This window comes from Centropristis striata, chromosome 19 (assembly GCF_030273125.1).
Source record: "Centropristis striata isolate RG_2023a ecotype Rhode Island chromosome 19, C.striata_1.0, whole genome shotgun sequence".
Classification (NCBI taxonomy): domain Eukaryota; kingdom Metazoa; phylum Chordata; class Actinopteri; order Perciformes; family Serranidae; genus Centropristis; species Centropristis striata.
In genome coordinates, this window is record NC_081535.1 from 18,925,994 (window position 1) to 18,948,973 (window position 22,980).

At 39.2% G+C, this 22,980-nt stretch overlaps 1 protein-coding gene across 1 annotated transcript in view; it reads left to right on the forward strand.

Moving 5' to 3' along the window:
* Positions 1 to 16,229: 16,229 nt before the first annotated feature.
* The window catches only part of itga1 (integrin, alpha 1), a 56,794-nt gene continuing 50,043 nt past the window's right edge, over positions 16,230 to 22,980 (forward strand). Inside the window, exon 1 of the mRNA XM_059358381.1 lies at positions 16,230 to 16,494. Coding sequence (XP_059214364.1) covers positions 16,455 to 16,494 — 40 coding nt within the window. The 5' untranslated portion in view covers positions 16,230 to 16,454. The remainder of the gene's footprint in view (positions 16,495 to 22,980) is intronic.

Below are 22,980 nucleotides of genomic sequence, written 5' to 3' on the forward strand. Positions count from 1 at the left end.
TAAATAAATGTGGAGTAATTAAGACACAGAGGTGAAATTAGGGGGGAAAAGTTACTTTTTAAAATTATGTTATGGTGAAAACTGATGCAAAGTGCACTGATGGAATATCAGGCTTGGTCTTGAATAAATTAATGCTTAATTGATGACAGAAAGTGCATAATACCAAAAATGCTTAGCTCATTTTCAGTGTCCAGAGACATTTCTCTTTATGAATTAGCAGGTGTGGTCTATAAAAAGATGTTCTCTTTGCCAAGACACCTCATGCTCATCTGGGTGTAATAAAACTGAAAACCACAATCAATTATTGAATATTAAACTGGCCGAATTACAACCAATATAAAAGGCAACACTAAATTGTTTTTATCACTGTGATAATTATCCAGCATCCCTCCTTTTATTAGAGGTCTAGATGTCTAATCCTGAATAAAAAACTGCTCCTGGTAGGTTTGGTGTGCAGCATAAAGTTTAAATAGTGGCAGAAACTTGAGCTTCTTGACACCTAAAGCAGCTAATCCTAAAAGTAAGCTAATGAATTGTTTTTGTTGTTGTAGTATACATTTGATATATAGTATGTCAGCTACACTGCATATAAAAAACTGCATCTGTTCGTTTTTGCTGAATTAGCCTTCTTGCAAACCTGGCTAATAAGCTTAAGCTAACCTCCCTGTAAACTTTACTTCACTTAAAAACGTTTTCTTTCCCGTTTTTGAATGAATTATGTTATTGTTAACAGTGTAAGCCTTTGCACAGTTTCCCTTAGCTTGTGGTTTACTACAATAACTTGGCTTCCTTTTTTAGCTAACTTTAGGTTTATGAGAAATTAGCGTGTAATTAGCATAACAAACCACCTGCCGAACAGCTCAGAAAATATTAGCCTTTGTGTTTGGGACATTTCGTGGCCTAGTAGTGACTGTGGTAGCAACTTTTTTTTGTTTTCTAAAATAAAAACAGATTAGAGAAAACGTAATATTAAATGCAGACAAATGGCCCCTGTGAAGAATACTGAGTCGTCAATGTTAGTCAAAAGTAGAATTTTACTGTGGTTGATGGGGTGTTCAAAATGTAGTTTAAGTTGACTTAGATAATGTACAGCTGGAGAGTTTAATCTAATTTGACATTGCATCATATTTTATAAGCTCGTATATTTTAAATGAGAAATCCTTATTTGTAAAGTAACTCTTAATTGCTGCTGTCAAGTCAATGTAGTGCAGTAAAAACTAAATTCGCCTCTGAGTTCTAGTTGAGTAGGAGTATACACAATAAAAAAGAGAATACACAAAGAGAGTTTACACAATATGAAAAGAGAGTGTACACAATATACTTATCAAGTAGCCTACCTTAAATTGTTACTTAAGTAACCCCGAGTGAGCAAAGCCATTCATTTAATCTCACAAAATAGATTAAGATTTCTTTTCAGCATGTATAAAGAATGTCCAATAAATGAACAGTAAACATATGTAACAAATTCTCATTAAACAAAATGAATAAAAAATATGTAAAAAAAACAAGTAGGAAGAAATACACATTTATATTGTCCTACCCCTTTTCTATTCTATCCTATGAAATAATAATGTTTATTAATACAGTAGACACATAAAGAATTGACTTAAGGTTGATCATATCCAGTGTAGCTTAACTTTAGTGTAAATAATTAAGTTATACAGATGTAAAACTGTGTAGAAAGTTTTAATATTGCAATACCAACCCAAAAAGTGATTGTATATACTCACTGCTTGCATCACATAATCTAGTTAAACAATCTGTACTTTGTTCGTCCTTGATGAAACTCATGAAAGTCATAACACATCACAAACAGGCTACAAGCAACACACACTGTCTTCTCCTCTGACGTTAAGGAGCCCATAAGTGTGACCCTAAAAATTCCTTGGAGAGATAATTCTCCAGACGGTTGGAAATATGCTCTGTGTAAACAACCATCTCTGCTACCATCACAGCCAAGACAGTCGTCCGACACTCTGACCATTTAGGTAGAATATTTGCACGCAGTCCAAGATGAGCAAGTATTACAGCATCAGGCCTGGAATAAATCTAATAAATCTCCTCGTGCTACAGTCTGTGTAGAGATGTACAAACTTTATAGAGCAATTTAATATTACAATATCAGACTAAAACAATAAATTCATTTTAGCAGATTCCAAAAAAATGTTTATAAAAAGCATGACATCTATCAGTTTAAGAACCCCCATCTTTTTAAAATGAAAATATCAGACTGGACATAAATCTTTCTTGACATATCAGCTCATCATCTGCTACACCACTGACACTATTAATAAACCTTTGGGTCACTGTGAAGCCTACCAGAGATCTATAGTTTCAAATGGGCCGCACAAAACATCTGTATTTTTCACTTTGTACATTTTCTCACTGATCCTGCTGTTCTGGTCCTGACAAGAGGCCTAAATCACTCCCCAGAGCCTTGAAGGAGGCCACACTCAGGCCCATATTGGAGCCATTTCCTGTCTCTGGAGTGGGCAAAGAGCTGACCCTCAGTGCCCCCTCTATATAAAAGCACAAGAACACACTCACACACACACATGTATGCATGCTTTTAAGACAACACCCCCGCAGAGAGAACTAGGGGAGTCACTTACCATTGCACTGCAGTAAGTGAATTACAGAATCCCTCAATTGGACGCCACGCCGCATCTCACTGGAGAATAATGGCTGAGAAAATATAATTATATTTAATAGCTTGTGATATTCAAAAGCCCCAGTGACTAAAAGAAGGCTGAGAAAAAGCAGAATCACAATTTTGGGATCATGTGTAGAGGGTTCAAAAATTGAAGATCAGTTTTTTTGCAGCTTGTTACAATAATCAGAAACAAGATAGGAAAAGAGGCCAAACTGTGTGGAAATAATTGGAGAATTAAAGGTCACATCTGCACATTTCTCTGTTTTGAACTGGTGTGAAACAGAAGCTTGGTGCAATTTATAGTGCGATCATGATAGCAGCATGTTCAGGGACGGGCTGGCTGAGAGGCCAGTTGGGTAAAATAAGGCTGTGTGCCGTATACTAAGAATACCAAACAAAAAAGAGAGTGAAAGACAAAGAATAATGAGGTGAAAGAAAGAAAAGCAGCAAAATAATGTCTGTTTCAACATCTGCTCTAACTCTGCACAATTACGGGAAGTGCTTCGCCTTGGACCCCATTCACAGTGACATGAATAATAAACATAACAATGAGGCAATACATCTACAGCATATAATGCAATTGAGCAAATAGTAATTGGACTTCACAGCAGAGGTTTGAATGCATGTATTGAAAAGACTTGTATCTGGGACACGGATCAGTCAACGGACCAAGGAAGTCTTTTATCACGTGTGTTCGGCTGAATGAAGTCGTTGTCTCAGGATCAGACAGATACAGAAAACATGAAGCTTGAAAGATGAGTTTTAACTTTTAACATTTACATTTGTTTTTTTTTTAAACTTGGGAACAATTAAAGCCATTGTAAAGCGAGAGCTAGCTTGAATAAAAAAGTATTTACTTCAGGAGTTGGAGGAGACCAAAAACAGAGCTACAAGAGAGTGAAAACTGAACTTCCATTTATAAGGTGGACACATAACTGTAGCCTGGCCTAATTTGACTAATTTGACAAACGCATATCTGTCTGGAACCTCTAAGTTAATTTCCAAGAAGTGTTATTAATAGCTGCAGACCAAGATGCCTCTGAATAGACCTAGAAACATTCAGAGCAACCAAGTAAGGCTGAAACAGCCAAAAATGTAGTGACACATGTCATTGCTTAGAAATTTCATTCGAAAAAGGAAAGACATTTTGTGTGTGTTTGCAAGGCCTGATCAGTATATAGGACCCCTTTGATTTGCATCGTATAAAATAATAGTCATTATTATTTTTGCAACCAAGAAATGAAAATGTTCTTTTTTTGTATTTCTCCTCCAGATTTGTGTGATCCTCCCAATGTGATCCTCCCTTTCCTCTGTTCTCCCTGGTAGATTTCTGCAGGAAGCCTTTAACAATGGGACCCCTCCAGAGGAGCTGAACTCCAGCTGTAAGAAACCACACACACACATACACACAGTAAGGACACACGTGTGACCTCGTTTATATTTGCACGTATACACAAATCTACAGTACGCACAGTGAGAGTCAACGCGCAGCCATCCATTAACGTGAACATTAAGTAGAACCTTCCATTGTTAGTGTGATAAAACCACTGACTTGACAGAAGGCCGACCTTATTCTGATTAGAGGCCGGGAACAGCTGATGAACCAGCAGCACTGCTGACCTCATAATGACTATTTGGTTTATTTGCTCAGCAGCAGTGATGGAGGAGTCAAGACACCCCTGTTCAGTTCAGGCAAAGCAATCAGTGGTAGAAAGTAACTAAATGCATTTATTCAAGTGCTGTAGTTGTACTTAAGCCAATTTTTTGAGGCACTTGTGTTTCATTTGAGTGCTTCTACACTTCTGCTTCACTTCATTTCAAAAGAAAAACATGCTTTTTACTCCACTGGATTTAGGTACTTTTCAGATGAGAGATACTACACACTTAAAATGATGACTTGTATATCAATTACTCACCCCGTGTTACTTTAAATTCTTGAAGAATTATTTTTTTCCTTGCATAGCTCCACAATGAATGAAGAATCCATGAAGAGTAATGTACATTTTGGAAGTACTGAGCATGCAACTTGATAAATGAGACTTGATTTATATGGCATTAGTTGTGTGAACCACAGTTTGGTTCAATTCCTCAAGAATTTACTCATTGTGGAGGCAAGAATTCAAGGTAACATAGGGAGAAATAATATAGAAATTGTCATTGTTGTTGTCGGTAAAAAGCACAATGTTCTCCTTTGAAATATAGTGAAGTAGATGAAGAATGAACAAAGTATATTCCATTAAAATGGAATTTTAATGGAATACTGCGTGGAAATTTTGAGTGGACATTTTTAAAACGTGTGCATCTTCTCAAACATGTTATACTATTATAGATAAACTTGCTCAACAGTAAATAATATCAGCTCCAGCTTGATCAACTACAAAAATAAATGCTACTTTCACATTCATGCATTAATAACAATCATTGGATACTCTCATAAATAAGAATATAGCATTCACCAGGCCTGTTAGTCAACATGAAATATACTCCAGTTCCCTTATGAAACATCTCTTTGAGGTCTGGACTGCAAAACTTATAATGCAGTAAATGATCTAGATACTTCTTGCACTGAAAGAAACATTAAAGTGCCTTAAGTGTTGAAGCCACCTTGGTTTTCCACAGCTGTAGCCGGTACAAGCTATTAATCCTGACCAGATGACTTCTTGAGCTGTTCACTAGTTGTGGTCAGAGGCCAGCCGATGTTCACCCCCGAAAAATGGGATTTGCGGTCAGAAAAGTCAAGTCAAAGTGAACGTGATGAGGAGGCATGGAGACCTTATGATCTTAATCATCATCTGGTTACTGAAGGGAGATAGATCGCAGAAGGGTCAACACACACATGATCACACACATACACGATATTCCCACTGAGTACCACAGCATATACCTGATGAGATTCGACCCCCTGAGGGCTTGAACCGGAGCACTTGTGCCCTTCTCAGCCTCTGAATCTGTAGTCACCACAGGAGAGCTGTCAAAGCGAGCAAAACTAAATCTGCCAAAAATTAACTTCCTCACAGTTATGACATGAGTATTCATAAACAAAAGGTAAACTGGCAGCAAGCTAAAGCCCCGTGGCCTCTAGTTTAATCAATGCGAACTGTCACTTCTGGCCGATGCCCTGCAGGATGTTTCACTCAGAATCTCCTGTTCACTGTTCTTTTTCATATGGTGTAGTGTTCCTCATGTTATGAGTATTTCGCCGAGCGTTCAGCTTGACAGCCAACTGGTAAACAAATCTCCTCCCTGCCTCTGGATCTTATGGACGGACTGAGCTGGCAAACAAGAATGTAATAAAAGTCGGGAGCATACCTTGTACAATTTAAACAGTCAGGATAATATTACAATGAAACCACATGAGGGAAAATACCATAAACGTACTGTTGAGTTGCTTAAACAGTACAGTATGCTATTATATAATACTGTGAGTAAAACTACAATTTTATATAGTTTTACTGTATATTACTGCTACCTACAAAACACATACATATGCAATATGTGTACATAAATACATACAAAAGATTTGGGGCAATCTGAGTTGTAGTATGTCTTCCTGAATTTGCGGCAACTTGTAAAATCAGTAAATCATTAAACAGCCATGTGTTACAAAAAGTAAAAGTGTTACTTTTACCATTAATGATGTATCTGTTCTATTCAAGTGATGGTGCGAGCCATCATTAATTGTGTTATTTACATATGTAAACACAGCAAGATTTTGCTTCTTGTGGTGTTTGTGCAAGTACATGCTCGATATTTGTAAAACACGTGTGAGTGACACGTTATGTTTCACCATTATACTGATTGTGCTGTGTTTCCATTTTATAAACAGCGGACTATAAAGCCACTGTCACGGTCACTTTATTCAAAATTGGACCGTGCAGAACTCTTTCCTGTGCTAAATTGTGAACATAGCTTTAGGAATCAACCTTGCATGACCACCCCCACTTGCGTCCCCTCCCTGCTGTCATGTCAAATGCCATGCCGAGAAATTACTGCAGTCCGAGATGAATGTGATATCCTCCAATCACAATGGCTGTGCAACACGCCAGGAATGTGATGCCACATGCTGGAAACAACTGTGCATGTGTGTGTGCACATAAATACATGCCTGTTAATATACGTGTAAGCATGTCTGTCCACTGCGACAAAAGAGGAAAGTCATTATAGCTGTTTATTTATCAATTATGAATTCTCACAGTATCAAAGGTTATAGGCTGAAGCTTTTTGAAGGGAAAATTGGTATGAAACAGTCCAGTTTTTGGCACTCATCATTCTCTAGACAATCCAGTCCACTGAGCAGAGCCCCTCCAAACTTCCTGTACACTGACACCAGGGTCTGGGGACAAACTTTGACAGAAATCACATTCCTGTCATTGTTCGGCAGTCAGACTCATACGCAGCAAAACCCAGGAACAGAATGGCTTCCACAACAATGCTGCTTAGTGTCAGAGGACGCAGGAAGAAACAAAAGTCTACAGTCATGTAGTGGCTCTGTGAGGTTCAAATTAAACAGGATCTTTCTTTGATCTGAATGCTACCATCAGAATGCTAACAGGCTCCCAATGAAAATTACAACATGCTGATGTTAAGCATGTAAAATGTCTACTATGTTCACCATCTGCAATTCGTGTTTTAACATTCTTATAAAATTCCAGCTGAGTCTAATGGAAATTCTGTTAGTTTTATAGATATTTGATCAAAAACCAAAGTATTGGACACATTAAAATGTGACCTGATAATGGGGGGCATAGATGTGTATACCGAATTAAATTTCAAACTTCACTCTGTCATGAAGGCACTAAAGGAGAATTTAGGGTATCAACAAAGTCTGTTGGATTCATCCTCTGTGGGACATAAATGTCTGTAACAAACTGTGTGCCAAAACATCCACTAGATGTTGAAATATAAATATATATATATATATATATATATATATATATATATATATATATATATATATATAATATACCGGTATATATATGTGTTGTTCTCCCTGTGTCAGCGTGTGTTCTCCGGGTACTCCGGCTTCCTCCCACAGTCCAAAAACATGCACTTAAGTTTAATTGGTGACTCTAAATTGCCCGTAGATGTGAATGAGGGCATTATTTTTTGTCTCTGTATGTCGGCTCTATGTCTGGTGACCTGTCCAGGGTGTACCCTGCCTCTCGCCCAATGTCAGCTGGGATAGGCTCCAGCCCCCACGACCCGAGTGCGGATAGGCATTTAACGATAATGGATGGATATATATAAATCTGAGTGGCAGCTTCCAGGTCTGCAAAATGAAGCCAACCTGCAGTCTTTCTAATGGCCAGCAGGGGGCAACTCCACTGGATGCACAAAGAAATCTATAGAAGTATACATGAAAATTATTTCTCACTTGATTTATTAACTCAGTAAACATATTCCTGATGAGTTTATGGTCCCAATCGCTAGTTTCAAGTCTTCTTCAATACAGCATAATTGCTTTAGTGGCTACCATGTGATTGACAGGTTGCTACGAGATCACACTGTGTGTTGGACCCCGTCACAGTGTGTTTCTTAGTTCAAATCGCTTGTAACATTTTGGTTGCCTAAAAATGTCTTTCGGTTGTACTAAAAGACACTTGAAGAAGTCAGCTGTTTATTTTGAATTATGGATGCACCTTGCTAACCAAGCTAGTTCTAGTGTTGGTAACTTAGATGGTAACTTAACAGGCATAACATTTCATCCTATGGGCACCATGGATGTCTGTACCAAATTTCATTTTAACCCATCCACCTGGGAATCTTGAATGTTGGTGCAAAAGTTAATGGTTATCCATCTAATTGTTGACATATTTCTGTTTGGACCAAAGTGTTGAACTACCCAACCAACCAACCAACCAACCAACCAACCAACCAACCAACCAACCAACCAAATGTATATTAATGGCAAGGATGCATGTTAAAATAAAAGTAAGGGAATTGTATTGTTATGCATGACTATCTTCAGCAGAGAAGAAGAATTCACCACTGGCAGAGGTGCCCAGTTTGACTGTGGGAGACAGAGAGCCAGTGGCCAGGCTGTAACCGACACTCCGACTCAGTGTTGATAGAGTCAAAGGGTCGAGACCTTGTTCTGGCCCTCTGCAGAGTGAAGTGAAGCTCCAGGTCCTGTCAGTAACACAGAGAGGAGGAGACTGAAGGGACCTCTAATTTCTGTCCACATGTGTTAGATTGTTGTTTTCCCCTGCCTGGGGGGGACTGTAGGGTGACTTTGAAGATCATGCTAATTTCCATTCACATGCTCCTGTGCAGGCATCACAGTCTGAATTAGGGATGAAAAAGAAAGGGATTGTCCATCTTAATCTTGTTTTTCATAGCATTTATTGACACCCTCCATTAACTTTCTTGACTTCACATTTCATGGAGTTCTCTAATACAAGAAAGTTATTTTAATGCATTTCTGTCCATTCTCTGTGCTATTAAATTTGAAGGATAGTGTACTATGAGCCCTAATGGTCTGATACAAGGCCACATCTAATACCCAGGAAATAAAGCACAGATGCATATATCAGATTGGTTTCCTTCTGCCTTTTTATAATGAAGCATTTCCTGTTTGTTAATGGCTGTCCAAACAGATGTTACAGTCACATCATTAGTATAAAAGAATAAATAAAAGACCCCAGTGAACAAGAAAGAGTTCGGACCATAGGTGGTTTTAAACTCCCCTTGGTCTGGTTAATGTTGGAGTTCAAAACATAGTCAAATGCTGTTCTCATCAAAGAGGAATCAGTGAGGATGGATCTGCTTTCTTTCACTCTGAGCTGTCACTTCTTTTTCCCCTGAAGTTCATCCCCCAGTGGTATTGCTAAGTCACGCTTGCAAGCAACCACCCACTGCCAACAGGGCTCCACAGTCACGCAGCACAAGCATTATAAAAATAGTCTTATCTTACACATTGAAAGCCTTAACTGTTATTTGAAGATTAAGAAACAGGAGCTAAAGTCTTATTCTAAAGCAGTATAAAGCCACAATGACCTTATATAGCAATGAGCTGCTCTTTGTCCTTTCATGAATACAGCTGTTGACTGTCGATGTGAATAGAAAAGAAACTTCAGCCTTGAGTATCTTTAAATTGCTATTGTCCACATGTTGTATTTATCTTATCAAATACTAACTGCTCAGGAGATTAATAACATGTCGGATTAGTTTGACAATATCCAAAGATAAATGATCTGTCACCAAACAACATTAATTTTGCTTTTGAACGTGTACTTTTTTTGAAAGGGGTAGTTCATGGGGTAGTGCTTTTCATCACAAAAGTCAGTTGACTTGTCACGTGAAGCCTGTGAAAACAGTTGTATATGTTTGAAAGCTCTGGAGGACTCTTGTCAAGTCTGGGAAAACAACGCCTGAGTTTTTGATCAGGGTGCTCTCATCTTGGAAAGGACAAAGCTGAGTTACAAACTCACCTTGTAAAATTTATAAGACGAGCATTAACCACACAGTAAGGGTTTAAAAAAATATTATTAGTTGTTTTATAAGAAATATGAATCCAGGGTCTTCATTCATATTGTAGACTAAAACTCAGGACACCTACTTGTGCTGCTTTTTTAAAAAGCTGCATTAATAGATTTTTTTTGGCCACTTGGGAGCAGCGGAACATGCTGTAAACACAGCACAGACAGACATTACCTTTAAAGTAGCAAACAGCTTCCCTTTTACACATCCAGCAGCATACACAACATTACTCAAACCACACTATCACAAGATCCATTGTTCCCTCTGCCAAGTAGGTTATGTTTTCAGCTTGATCTATTTGTCTGTCTGTGAGCAGGATTACAGGCAAACCGCTGCCCTGATTTGCTCAAACCTCGATGGAAGGGTGTAGCATGGGTCAAGGAAGAAGTCATTAAACCTTGTAGCAGATCTACATCATGGGACTGATACATGAACTAATTTGAACTTCCATTAACACTGCAAGACAAGGCAATTGTGCTGCATTCATGTGGTGTCATAATAATTGGAAAAATTCACCTGAACACTCCCTCAAGTCAGAACAACAACTCACCTTTTCTGCTTAGTTTCCTCTTCATTGTCATGCAAATACTGGAAACAGCAATCAACTTGTTTTTAAACGCTCTGAGCAAATGCATCTCCTTTTAGTGTCCATTTTCTTTCTAAATTACGACTTAAAACTTATGAACACATTGAAGTCAGAAGAACGACGGTCTGTGCTCTCCAAGCGTCATTGAACATTGAAGTGCAACTTTATTCTGTCTCATTAAAGACTGACTAACTGGCTGTTGATTTTTGGGATAAGCCTGCCATTGGCCACCTATTTTAAGTTGCATTCTTCTCCTCTTTTACTATTTCCGCTATCAATTTCACAGGGGAATCGCAGCCAGACCTTTCTCTAGTGCGAGACTAGTCTCTTTTGAGACCCCCAAGTTCATGGAAGTAAATTGCTGTAATACCACTTGAAGCGGTTAATTTGTGTCAACAGATATAATATAAAAATAGTCACAATTTTCCAGGTATGGCATGATAATTCATTGTAATAACAGAGAATACCATACATAGTATTTGCTTACCGTGAGCTGTCATCTACTTTAACACACAAGCACCATCCTCTTGTGTACATTAGAGATTCCTTAGATGCACACTGTAAATAGCTTTCACTGGAGGGGGGGATGGTTGTTATTGGGTGAGGAGGGTCTACCACTCCGCTTTAGTACGACCTAACGATTGTCTCAGTCTGCAAATACATATTGTCTGTCAGACTCTATGAACCGAGCTAATTTCCTTCACTTAAAGGGATTTACTGGGTCTGGGATACAGTTTGTCTTCATTACCATTGGGCCTTACACCACAAAAAGCAGTTCATAAAGCTACAGTGATTGGAGGATGGAGAGCATGAATGTTTTTCAGTTCATTAGGGACCCTGAGAGCCTTGTATCTCGTATGCTCCTAATGCTCTCTTCCTGTCTGAATGTATACAGACGGTTAAAGGGGTAGAAAGACGAAAAACGCATTAGAATAGATGTACATAGCTTATAGAGAATATAGTATGTCAGGGTGAAAGACAGGGGACAAGGGAAGAGGAGGAAACTGTGTTGAGGTAAAAAAAGAAAATATTTCTTCACAATTGATACATTGGAAAAAGGCGTGTGAGTGGGCTGTGGTGTGTAAGAGGATGAGGAAAGGGGGAAGATGGGTGTGGAAGGGTCTGTTGCACTGAGAAAATACATGGAAACTAATCAGAGTCTTCCTGCGTCTCGGTCAGATATCTGCAGGGCTGAAGACAGGAAGGACTCCTGTAAACTGTCTCATTCACAGGGAGTTCCTGAGATCCGGGCTGATACACATGTGTCTTTGTGTACACTTAGAGTTTGCATAGTTATATAATGAGGAAGGTTACAACAGGATACACTGTATGTATAGTAAATATTTCTGCATGTTAGCAGATGGAATGATCTTCATGCTTGTAGTTCTTTGTATAAGTGACATTCATAATATTTAGACACAGAAATGGAGAAGGATAACGGGACTTCTACTCGGTGATTGAAGAAATGGATACATGTAACCGGGAGTGTGTGGGGGAGTGTCTGCGTGTGTGTGTGTGTGTGTGTGTGTGGATGGGTGGGTGTGGTGTGGTGACTCAGGCATACAGTCCAAATGATTGTCTCAACGTTGCATGAAACCAATGTGCAAGAAAATTGCAAGGTAGAGCGTAACAAAATATCAGGCTGAAAAGTAACTTCAAAGAAGGGAAAGCAAACAATAATATGAGACATTACGTGTGAGTGTGCTACGTGTTAAGTCATCACTAGGGTGTGACAGCTGATGTGTACAACAGTGGATGCAAAGTGATTAAATTGTCTTTAGAGGAGTTTTACAGGGACACGTGGAAATCTGCAAACTGTAATTTGCTTCTGCTGTCAGACTGTCCTACCAAGGAAAATGACAGAAACAGATGTTTCAGTGACATATGATTAGGTTCAAGTGACAAAACCGTCTAGCAGAGATATTATATAGAGCGACACAGTCTTTGTTGAGAGGAGCTCATGGAGGATAGATGGGTCAACGTAGCAAATCGGCTGTTTCCGCTCTGCCGGTCAAGGCAAGCTGACGTGAAAGTTGAAGCTGAAAGCTGAATCCAATTCCTGAAGACTTCTCTGCATTTTCTCTCATGGGTGGACAAAGTTGTTTAGATTTGCAACCTCTTTATTGTTTTGTTTTTTCTCTCTCGTGCCATCTCTACTTCTCTGTTTACTGACGGATTAGCGTACAGCAATACATTACACTGCCATCTTCTGACAAAAGTATGTTTATGCAGCTTTGTTTATTCGCTCTAAACCAGTTGATGCAAATGCCCCTAATTGCATTTTCTTTAATGCAACATTTCAAAACTTTGCTTAAAAATTCAGTCAGACTTTAATGGAAACATGGCTACTGTCTGTCTGAATATACCTATACCTGTACCTGAACTCTCTGGTTCAGCACTTCCTCTCTTTATTCTATTCTATTATCTTTATCTTCATAAATTTTTTTGCGATTATAGTATAAAAAAAGGGCTGCAGTTTTGTTGAAATTAGGCTACAAAACCACTGATCTAGGTTCAGGGCAAAAACCTTCCTGTTTAGGCGTTATAAAAGACAGTTTAAAATGCAAATAATGTACGTAAATGCCAGAAGTGAAGAAGTTATGAGGGTGACCTGACTACTGGAAGTGACATCGTTATGTAAAAACATGATGCACAAAACGTGAGGCACGGAAGTCCATTGATGTTTGAATCACATTCTTTACTTTTGTTTTCACATTGGACAAGAACCCCGTTCTCCTGGGTGAAAGTCGATGTCTGTTCAACCTATAGGGTCGTTTTTGAGGGGAGACCAAGTTGACCAGTCTTAACTGAATAGTTAAGTAACTATTGGTCACATGTGACAACACCTTTAATGTAAAACAGTGATAATAAACCACAGTAGTCAAAGAACTGGAGAAAGAAATATCAACATCCAGCACTTCTTGAAGAATGTTTTTGGATGTATATACTTTTTTGGCATGAAATTCTTGACAGTATTTTCATGAAACTATCTGCTACTGGTTACTAGTGATATTAGAAGACATTTGGGAGGTGAATACTGTTGGTGTTAGGGTGTTTCTTACTTGTAATCACCACTAGGAGTTTGATACCAGTAGATTGACGTGCTGTAAACCTGTCATCAGAGGATTTGTACGGTCTGCTTGTGAACTATTTCAAGATGTTTATAATAACACCAAACTAGTGCAAAATTGCCAGGCTTCAGATAATTTTACAGCTCTATTACAGGAAGATGGAAAGGACTGTAAAAATTACTGCTCAGAGTGTTATTTTTCAGTGCACCTCCTCACTTTGAGCAGTTAAAATACTGTTAATTTATAGGATAACGTTGCACTTGTATAGTTGGTGCTAATCAGGGACATCTGACCCCCTCTGTCCACCACCCTTCCTATAATAATCCTGTGATAATCTTCCTGAGACTTTTGCATCCTCTCCAGCTGTGGGTCTCTGGAATTGGCACCACTTTTCAGACTATTTGTAACCCTGCACTTTTTGTAACAATATAAGCCATCAGGGGCTGAATTAGTGGTTATTCCAGTACAGGAACTGAGCTTCTGGCTAAAGACGAGCAGCTGAACAAATGCATCTCTCACACTTGTTTCTTTCACGCTAAAAATCCGATTTTACCATTATTTTTGGTGCCTTGTCGTTGATTGAATTAGCCTTTTAGCATTCCGTCTGGGTTTTCACAGTTTTTTTGCTTTCAGAGCCGTAGCAGACTCAGTTTTAATGCTACAGAGAAGATATTATAAGTTATTGGTAGCATGTCACAATATCTTTTCTGGGGTTGTCCAAAGTTAAGTTATAATTAAGCAAGGGTTAAATGATAGACTGGCCTCCCCTCAAAAATGACCCCAAAGGTCATTTGTACTGGCAGCAAAATACGACCCATATTCACGTTTTAGACTGTCCTCCCAGGAGAACGGGGTTTGTGTCCCATGTGAAAACAAAAGTGAATGATGTGATTCAAACATTACTGAACTTCGTGCCTCACGTTATGTGCATCACATTTTTAAGAGTGGTTTCCCCTCAAAAAAATATAAGGTGTTTGTACAGGCAGCAAAATACGAATCACATTTACGTTTTAGACTGTCCTCTACCATGGATGGGTCGAACAAACAGCAGACTTTCACCTAGGAGAACGAGGTTCGTGTCCAATGAAAACAAAATACAAGGAATTTACCTTTGATGTAATTTGTAACTGTGTATTACGTAACTGCGTTGCATTTATTGACTGTTTAAACTGTCAATAAATGACACAGAAAGTTTTTGTTCCATAAACCTAGATCAATGGTTTTGTAGCCTAAATTCAACAAATCTGCAGCCTTTTTTTATTATAACTAAATGAATTTGAATTATGGTGTTCAACTGACAGATTAAAAACATCTTTCAGGAGCTGCTAAAACTGCTTCAAACTTCTTTTCTATACAGTCTAGTGGCTGTTGAGTAAAGTCATGCATATCAGTGAGTAACTTTCAACACAAAAGCACAGCTGGTAAAAATGAGAGTGGACTCCTGGGAAATTATATGGAGGGTTGAGTGCCAAAGGGGCATAAGAGCGATTCTTTTATTAATGTTATTGGAGAGCAAAAGCAACAATGTTGAAACTCTGCTCTGCTTTTCTTTGAGTCTGTTTACTGCCATGAACTTGAGTCACACATTTGATGCCTTTTAGATTTGATATGACAAAATCAAAAAACATTTGTAACTCAACCCAGACTTTAACGCCAATGACTCATGACTTGACTTGACTTGATTCTCCAGCAAACCCAAATATTAAAAAGTCTCTAGAATCCAATAATTTCCTTTCATATCCTGAATAAACTAACGTTTGCGCTATTGATTTCCCACGATTTCTCAGTATTCCCAGTAAGTTAATTCCCCAGATCCACTTTGTTCAAACCAAACACATTCATGACTTTGTATATTTAATTTATTAGTCTGTTGTTTAAATAGCATTTGATTTGGTGAAAAGTAAATTATGACTTGTTTTAGTACTTAAGACTTAGTTGTAATGTGTTAAACAACGACTTGGTCCCAAGTTTTTATTGAGTTTAGATTGTTACTAATATTTAATCGTGATTTCGGGGAGAAAATTTAACTTTTCTTCCACATAAAAATAATTTTCACACATTGAATGGCTCATAATTTGGCCAGTTTTGTGATGCACTTTCACCCACTTACATTCTCTGACATGTAATTATAATGTCACTAATCATAATAAATCAAAGTTTTCAGTCTTGAGGATTAATTCAGGCTGTCACAAGCTGGACTCTGTGTGTATTCTGGTCTAATTGTTTAATGCTCGGTCTCCAGACATCACTACGCTGCTGACTGCTAAGATTTTCCCATGGACTGGCAGACCAAGCCCCCGCAAACATACTGTAGCTTATAAGGTCCTGAGCATGAGTGAAATCCTTATAACGCGCCCGCCCTCCTCCTCCTCCTCCTCCTCCTCCTCCCTGTTTCTGCCTGTCCCGCTCCGGGCCGCTCAGCAGAGGCGACACGCAATGGAACAGAGCTCATCCCGGCTGCTGGAGGAGTCAGTCTGAAAGTCTGACAGTTCAACTGCGGATGCTTGCAGCACAGGAAATGCCTTGTGGACTGTTGTTTGTCATTTAGCGATTTCTCTTCTCTGGGGGGATCTCTCTTGTTTATCTGATCACCGATCGTGAGAGGGGAAGAAAGTCCGTGGAATAACTGAAGCTACGGGACATCTATAGCCTACAGTGCGCCGGGATGCTCGGGATCAGTCATTTCACTTTGGCAGCAGCTGCTGGTGAGTAAAACCAATTTGTGAGATGGCATACAATGAGTGACAGGCGCCGTTTCCAACTCGTCTCCAGCGCGTCTTTTTGCGCACACGCTAGAGCGGCTTAGATCATGCACTCTGCATAATTGACGACTAAAGCGACTAAAAGCATCCATTAGGTGTGTCACTCACATCGCCTGCGCGCCCATTAAAAAGGTGGTGGCACCACCAGTGTCCTCGTAAACTACCCCTTAAATACTTTCCGTCCGGACTGCCCAGATGTTATTTATTCTGACTGAGGGAAAACCGCAGAGCACTTAATTGTTTCTACGTGCAGCTGAAGCATGGCATGGAGACATTACGGTCAGTCAAACTGGCTGTATGGTGCTCTAATTGAATGTTGCGCATGCCAGTGTTTACACACCAGTGTGTCAAGACTTCCTGGGAAAGTTAAGTTTTGCAGTATCATGTTTTTCCATCATGTTTCTGCAGAAAATGAGTATTTGCAAAGCATGAGTCATGTAAAATTGTGTCTAACCTTATGGTAACACCAGCCCTTGAATGCATCTTTGGATTGAGGAGGGTGGATTTTCACAAGCCTTCAGTCATAATTTAATTTTAATTTTTAGGTGGTGGAAAGTGAAATGAATATTGTCTCAACACCAGCGTTAAGAGGCTGTCTAATGGATATCTGTGTTGGTGCTCTGTGGAGTCCCACCGGTGATGCTGTGTGCTCTCAGGTTCAGCTCCAGAGCAGCAGAAGTGAATTAACTCCTAGGTCATGTTCAAGTAGTTCAAACATGATGGAAAGTCCCGACCAAGTTAAGGGAATAATCACCCCTGTGCAGTTTTAGGGGAAAGAAAAAAGAGAAGCAAAGTAAACAGTGGGTGTCTCTTCTCTGATTCCTGCGCTTACATGTGATACTAGCTTGTGATGTTCATTAGAGAATTGAGTTAGAGATGGGGATGGAGATAAATGTGTGTGTGGAGAGACATCAGCAGAAGCTCACATAGTAAATCATGACCCTCGCATTAAAAAAAGTCAGGTTTTACTCGTCCCATCCTGCACTCTGGACCTGGTCTGGTAATGTAGGCTGAGCTGTTGCAGTATGACCTCAGCTGGGTTACACGGGGGTGGAAGCGATCTGGTTTGAGTCCATACTGGGAGATCCCATGTTGTGCTAACGGAGCTCCCTCTGCCTGCCTCAGAGGCCCACATGTGGTTATTGTAGTGGCAGCATTTAATCTGTATAAATTCCTAACGGAGATGGGGCTACAGGTGGTTTGAGTTTGGTGCTGCCGAGGAGGAGAGAGGCATCTGGCTTCAATCAGTATGTGTCAGACCAGAGTGACCGAGCTTACTAAGGACGTGAACAGAATGAACACCTTAACTGAGACTATAATGATTATATCCATCATTGATTCATCTGTTGTTTTGATTAATTAATTAATTAATTAATTAATCATTTAGGCTATAAAATGTGAGGAAAAAATTTGGAAAATGCCCACCACAGCTCCCCAGAGTCCAAGATAATACCTTAAAAATGTTTGTTTTTTCAGACAAATGATCCAAAATAAAGCTGAAAATATAATTTGAAGTTCAGAACCCAAAGATATAAAACAGTAAAAGAGTAAAAGTAACTGAATCTCACAATTTAGAAGCTGGGAAATGTATATTGATGATGAATTGAGTAACAAAATGTTGTCTTAATATCTTATTCATCAACTGAATGTGCTTATGAGCTGAATCTGTTTGTCTGACCTCCTGAATGCAGTGAATGCATCACAGAGAACACACATGATGAGATGTTTGTTTGTCAGATGTGACAAACTGCCATGGTGCGTTTTGAAGTTCATCTGGTTCATCAACACACGAGAAGCTGCTGTCTTGTCTTGTATAGCCAGCTAATAGACTACATGTTCCTCTTACTTATTTAACGTCTTTGTAACTTTACCTGCTACAAAGATGGAGACAAAAGGTGAAGGGTTAGTCCAGTGGTTCCCAAATTTTTTCAGCTGGGCCCCACTTTTGTAGATAAAACACACACACACACACACACACACACAAACACACTCGCCCCTCTATGTCTTTTGACATGTCATAAATGCACCTCGCGACAGTATTGTCTGACAGCGCAATGGTAAATGGAGTGCACTTATATAGCGCTTTTATCCAAAGAGCTTTACACTACAAACTACGCTCATTCACCCATTCACATACATATTCATACTGGTGGCAGAGGCTACCCTAAACGGTGCCACCAGCCACCATTGGGAATTTATTCACACACCGATGAACGCAGCATCAGGAGCCATTTGGGGTTTTGGGGTTCAGTGTTGGCTGTTGCTTCATCTATCAACCATATCAATAGCGGAAGGTAGTATTAATTCCTCCGCTAATGTGTGCAGCTTTTTACACTGAGCAACTCTGTACGCTACTTTGTAGAACGCGAGTTGAGCATTTGCAGGTACAGAAGCTGCTTTAGTAAAGCAACTCTTTTGTGGACGACAGTTGACTAGTTTTTTTCTGAGGAAATCAATGGGCTTCTCTTTGTGTTCGGGATTTTAAGTCTCTAAGTGGCGTTGTGACTTGTTTGGCTTCATACTGTCAGAAACTTATATTTTGAGGCACACAACACACTATGGTCTCTCTTCATCACCCATCGTTGTACTGGTGAAGCCGAGGGCGAGATATGCCTCATCATATTTTCTTGTCTTTGTTTTGATAGTTGTGACATTTGGTGTGGATTCATCTTCTGCTTTACTTTTACCTGGCAGTACTTACACAAACTTTTTTAATGATTTGCTAGCTGGCAGTGAAGAAGAAAAATGCATCATATATATTTACCCTCACCGCGCCCCCCTGTCATGACTCCGGGGCCCCCCTAGGGGACGCGCCCCCCAGTTTGAAAACCACTAAGTTAGTTGAACACAAACTGATATGGACTCCTCAACATTCCTTCAAGACTTTATTCCTGCAGTTTCCCACATCTCAGATGAGCGTATGTTATGCTGCTTTGGATGGATAATGGAGTAGATGGTTAATTCATTGAAAGCTGTTAGGTCAAGAGATATAAGTCTTCAGACATTAAAGCTTTCTAAATTGAATTTATGAGCTCGAGTAGTGAACCCGGCCATCTCCATCATTAGCAGTAAGTCTCCTCCTCCTCCTCTACTATCTCTACTATCACTTGACTCAGCTCACTCCCTCGGCCGCAGTAATCAGCACTAATTTGACACAAACTGTCTGCTGGCAGCGGCAGACAGATTCACTGGAATGGCATGTAATCAGGATATGAGTGTAATGTTTATTTCAGTGCACTTTTAGCATCTTTAGTTTTCTAATCAGTGTAACTGTTGTTTGAAGTTCTGCCATCGTCACTGAACACTGTGAAGATGTGAACAGAAATCAAGTTTATTGTCTTGACTTGTGTTGGCTGCATTAAATAGCACAGTCAGAAACCTGTCTGTCGCCATAACATCTCTGTTTCCACTGAGACTGATGCTCTGCAGTCACATGCATTGGGGCTGGAATATCTCAATAACTGCTGGATAAATCCTTCTGTCTTTGGGCAGTACAGAACAGAAATGTATTTCTAGCAAGTTGGGACATTGTCTGAAACCTGAATAAAACAAATTGTGATTATTATTTAATCCTTTGTGACATATATTGAGTTGAAAACTGGACAGTCTGTTTAACGTTCAGATTGACACATTTTTGTTTTTGTAAAAATACACTGAATTCCTTTTTTACACTTTTTTTAGTCAGTAAGGTTGTAAGAAGTAAGAATAAAGTTGCAAAATCAAGTCACATTTTCTCATTTTCTAGATGACGACCACATTAAAGTTTTCTGCCAGATGAAGATCATGCGCTCACTTGCATGAGAGCAGCGGCATCCTGCCCAGTTAAAGAAACATTTCCTCATCTTGATAAAACTAGAGAAAAAAAAGTCACAGCATGTTTTTCTCATAACCCCTCTGCCTGGTAGTTTCTGGTACATCTGAGCGGTGCAGGTCACACTTGTGATAAAAATAAAAAAGTCTGCATACCAACTAACACTTACCTCATGGTTTACATTTGAGGTTGACTGTGAGACAATCTCTGGCTGTGATAAACAGACTGCAGTTCACAGCGTTCTCTCAGAATCGTCATCTATCTCAGATATATTAAATTGAAAAAACTATTGCATTGATTCCACCAGGAGCTCTACTCATAAAACATATTAATGCTGAAAGCTGAAGTGTCTGAATAAAGACAAAGCCCTAACAATAAGAGGTATTTCAGTCTAAACCTTAAGACTCCTGCATTCTTGGTCTAAAATAATACAATGATAATAAACTTTAAAAAATTATATTTTGACAGAAGTCTTCAGTCTGCTCACCAAGTACTTGAAACAATCCAATAACAACAGAGATGACGGATTGTTACTTGGATGCAAGAAAAATGCAGTTTTCAGTGCTGATTATGAGTTTGATACATCTCAACTATCTGTCAGTTATTCATCAAACCAAAGCTGAGCTCTTCAGACTGTACTTCAACAGATTCTAGAAAGTGGAGTTAAATCACAGATTGAGATTAGTCACAATAATCGCACATGGGAAATCCTGCACAAAGCTGACTATCTTTAAATAGCCAAGCTACATTTGATCGCCTGCAAACATATGCCATGGTGAAGATATACCTCTGTTTGGTTACCGATGGGTTGAAATAGAGGATGGAGGGTTGGAGCAAAGTGAAACATATCGAGAAAATCAAGAAAACCAACATCAAGTCAAAATGATGCTAGATCTGTCACATCAAGATATGAGGATTAGTCCTGGAACAATGGTCAAATGTTCCAAACATCATCATGTCGGCATTGTTTGCACCTGCAACTTTCTTTAGATGCTGTCAAATCAAATCAGAAAAGAGGCGAGTTGAAGTCAGGAGACTATTTATTTTGGTTTTCAGGGGTCAGAACCTCTGAATAAAGAGAGGAAACCGTGCTGAAATACAAAGATCTCTGGTGTCAAACAGCAAAACAGACAAAGATATAGAGTCACCTGTAACACTTCCTGTCTGTCTTGGCAAAGACGAGATAGGAAGAAAACAGGAAGTTTCTTTTCCTGACTTGTGAGAGCTGAAGCTTCAAAGAAATGAGGATTCTCCAATATAAAACACATAGTTAAAATATAGTGCAGACGATGACAGAAACGTACTGCAGTGATTCAAGTTATGGAGCAGTTTATGACTGAGGATGTATCAGTTACGTGTATCCTTTTTGGTTTTCATGCTGTTTTTGAGATAAAAGATGAGCCTCATGATAGTAACTCTGCAACATTCTGGCACCATCACAGCACCCATCAAACTTTGTAGTCAGTCAGTTGACACAGTACGCTCTACTTAGTCACTGTGTTAAAACATAGTGGGACTTGACTGTAGAAACAGTAGAAAATTGGTGGAAACTATTAAAAACAGCATCTATTTTCTGACATTTTATAGAGCAAATAAGAACATGAAATTGATGATAATTTGCAGCCTTGTTAAAGTATTTGGACAGTCAGGGTGACATATTTCGGCTTCCATGAGTACAGAAATGGTCAACAGTTCATTTACAACGCTTAACTTCATTGAGCATCACATGAAGCTCATTAAGATGAAGATGAGTTTGTGCATCTCGGGTGCACACAATGGTGATTAATGTCAAAGTCTTGCCAGTGTGACAGGAAGTAACACTGCATGAATTGATGCAAAACAGAAGAGCATATATCTTGTTGAAGAGCAGTGATAGTCAATGTGACAGTCATAGCAAGGTTCAAAGATTCACCCTCGAGGCTGTGAAACCGCAAACGGCCACCCACATGACTTGGTTTCATACTCACTACAGATGTGTAACTGCTGTCTCTGCAGCATGTGGAAACCATGAAACCAGCATTTACAAAGTGAAGAATGTTCAAGGTAAAGCTGTGTGTTTTATAACATCAGTCATGGCATCACTGACACCATTCTGCCTTTCATCCTTCAAGTCTTGTCATTTAGAATGGCATATTTACTTTTTTAAGGATTATTTTTGTGGCATTTTGCGCCCTTATTGGACATCCCAACATATAGATATGAACAGGAAATATGGTTGGAGGGAGAGACAGTGGTATGACATTCAACAAAGGCCCCGAGTTGGAATCGAACCAGAGGCATTTGGGTTTAATGGTATGCATCTTAACCACTAGACCACCGGATGCCCTCAATTCTACAGTCCAATCTGTTCTGCATCACTTACAATTAAACTTAACACTTAGTCTCGACGTCATTTTCTGTTACTGACGCATGATGGACTGTCTTGTTGAGGCCCTTTTTTCTTAGTGTCACAGTGTCAGTGAATACATTGTTGCATGTTGTAGACTCCTTTGTGGAGGCACGAGGACAAACTGAATGGTGGATAATTTATGTAAAGGTTGAGGCTTACGCATAGAAAAAGATAACTGTTCAGGCTATAGAGTTCTTTGTGACAGTGGCTTCGAAAAACTCCTGTTCCT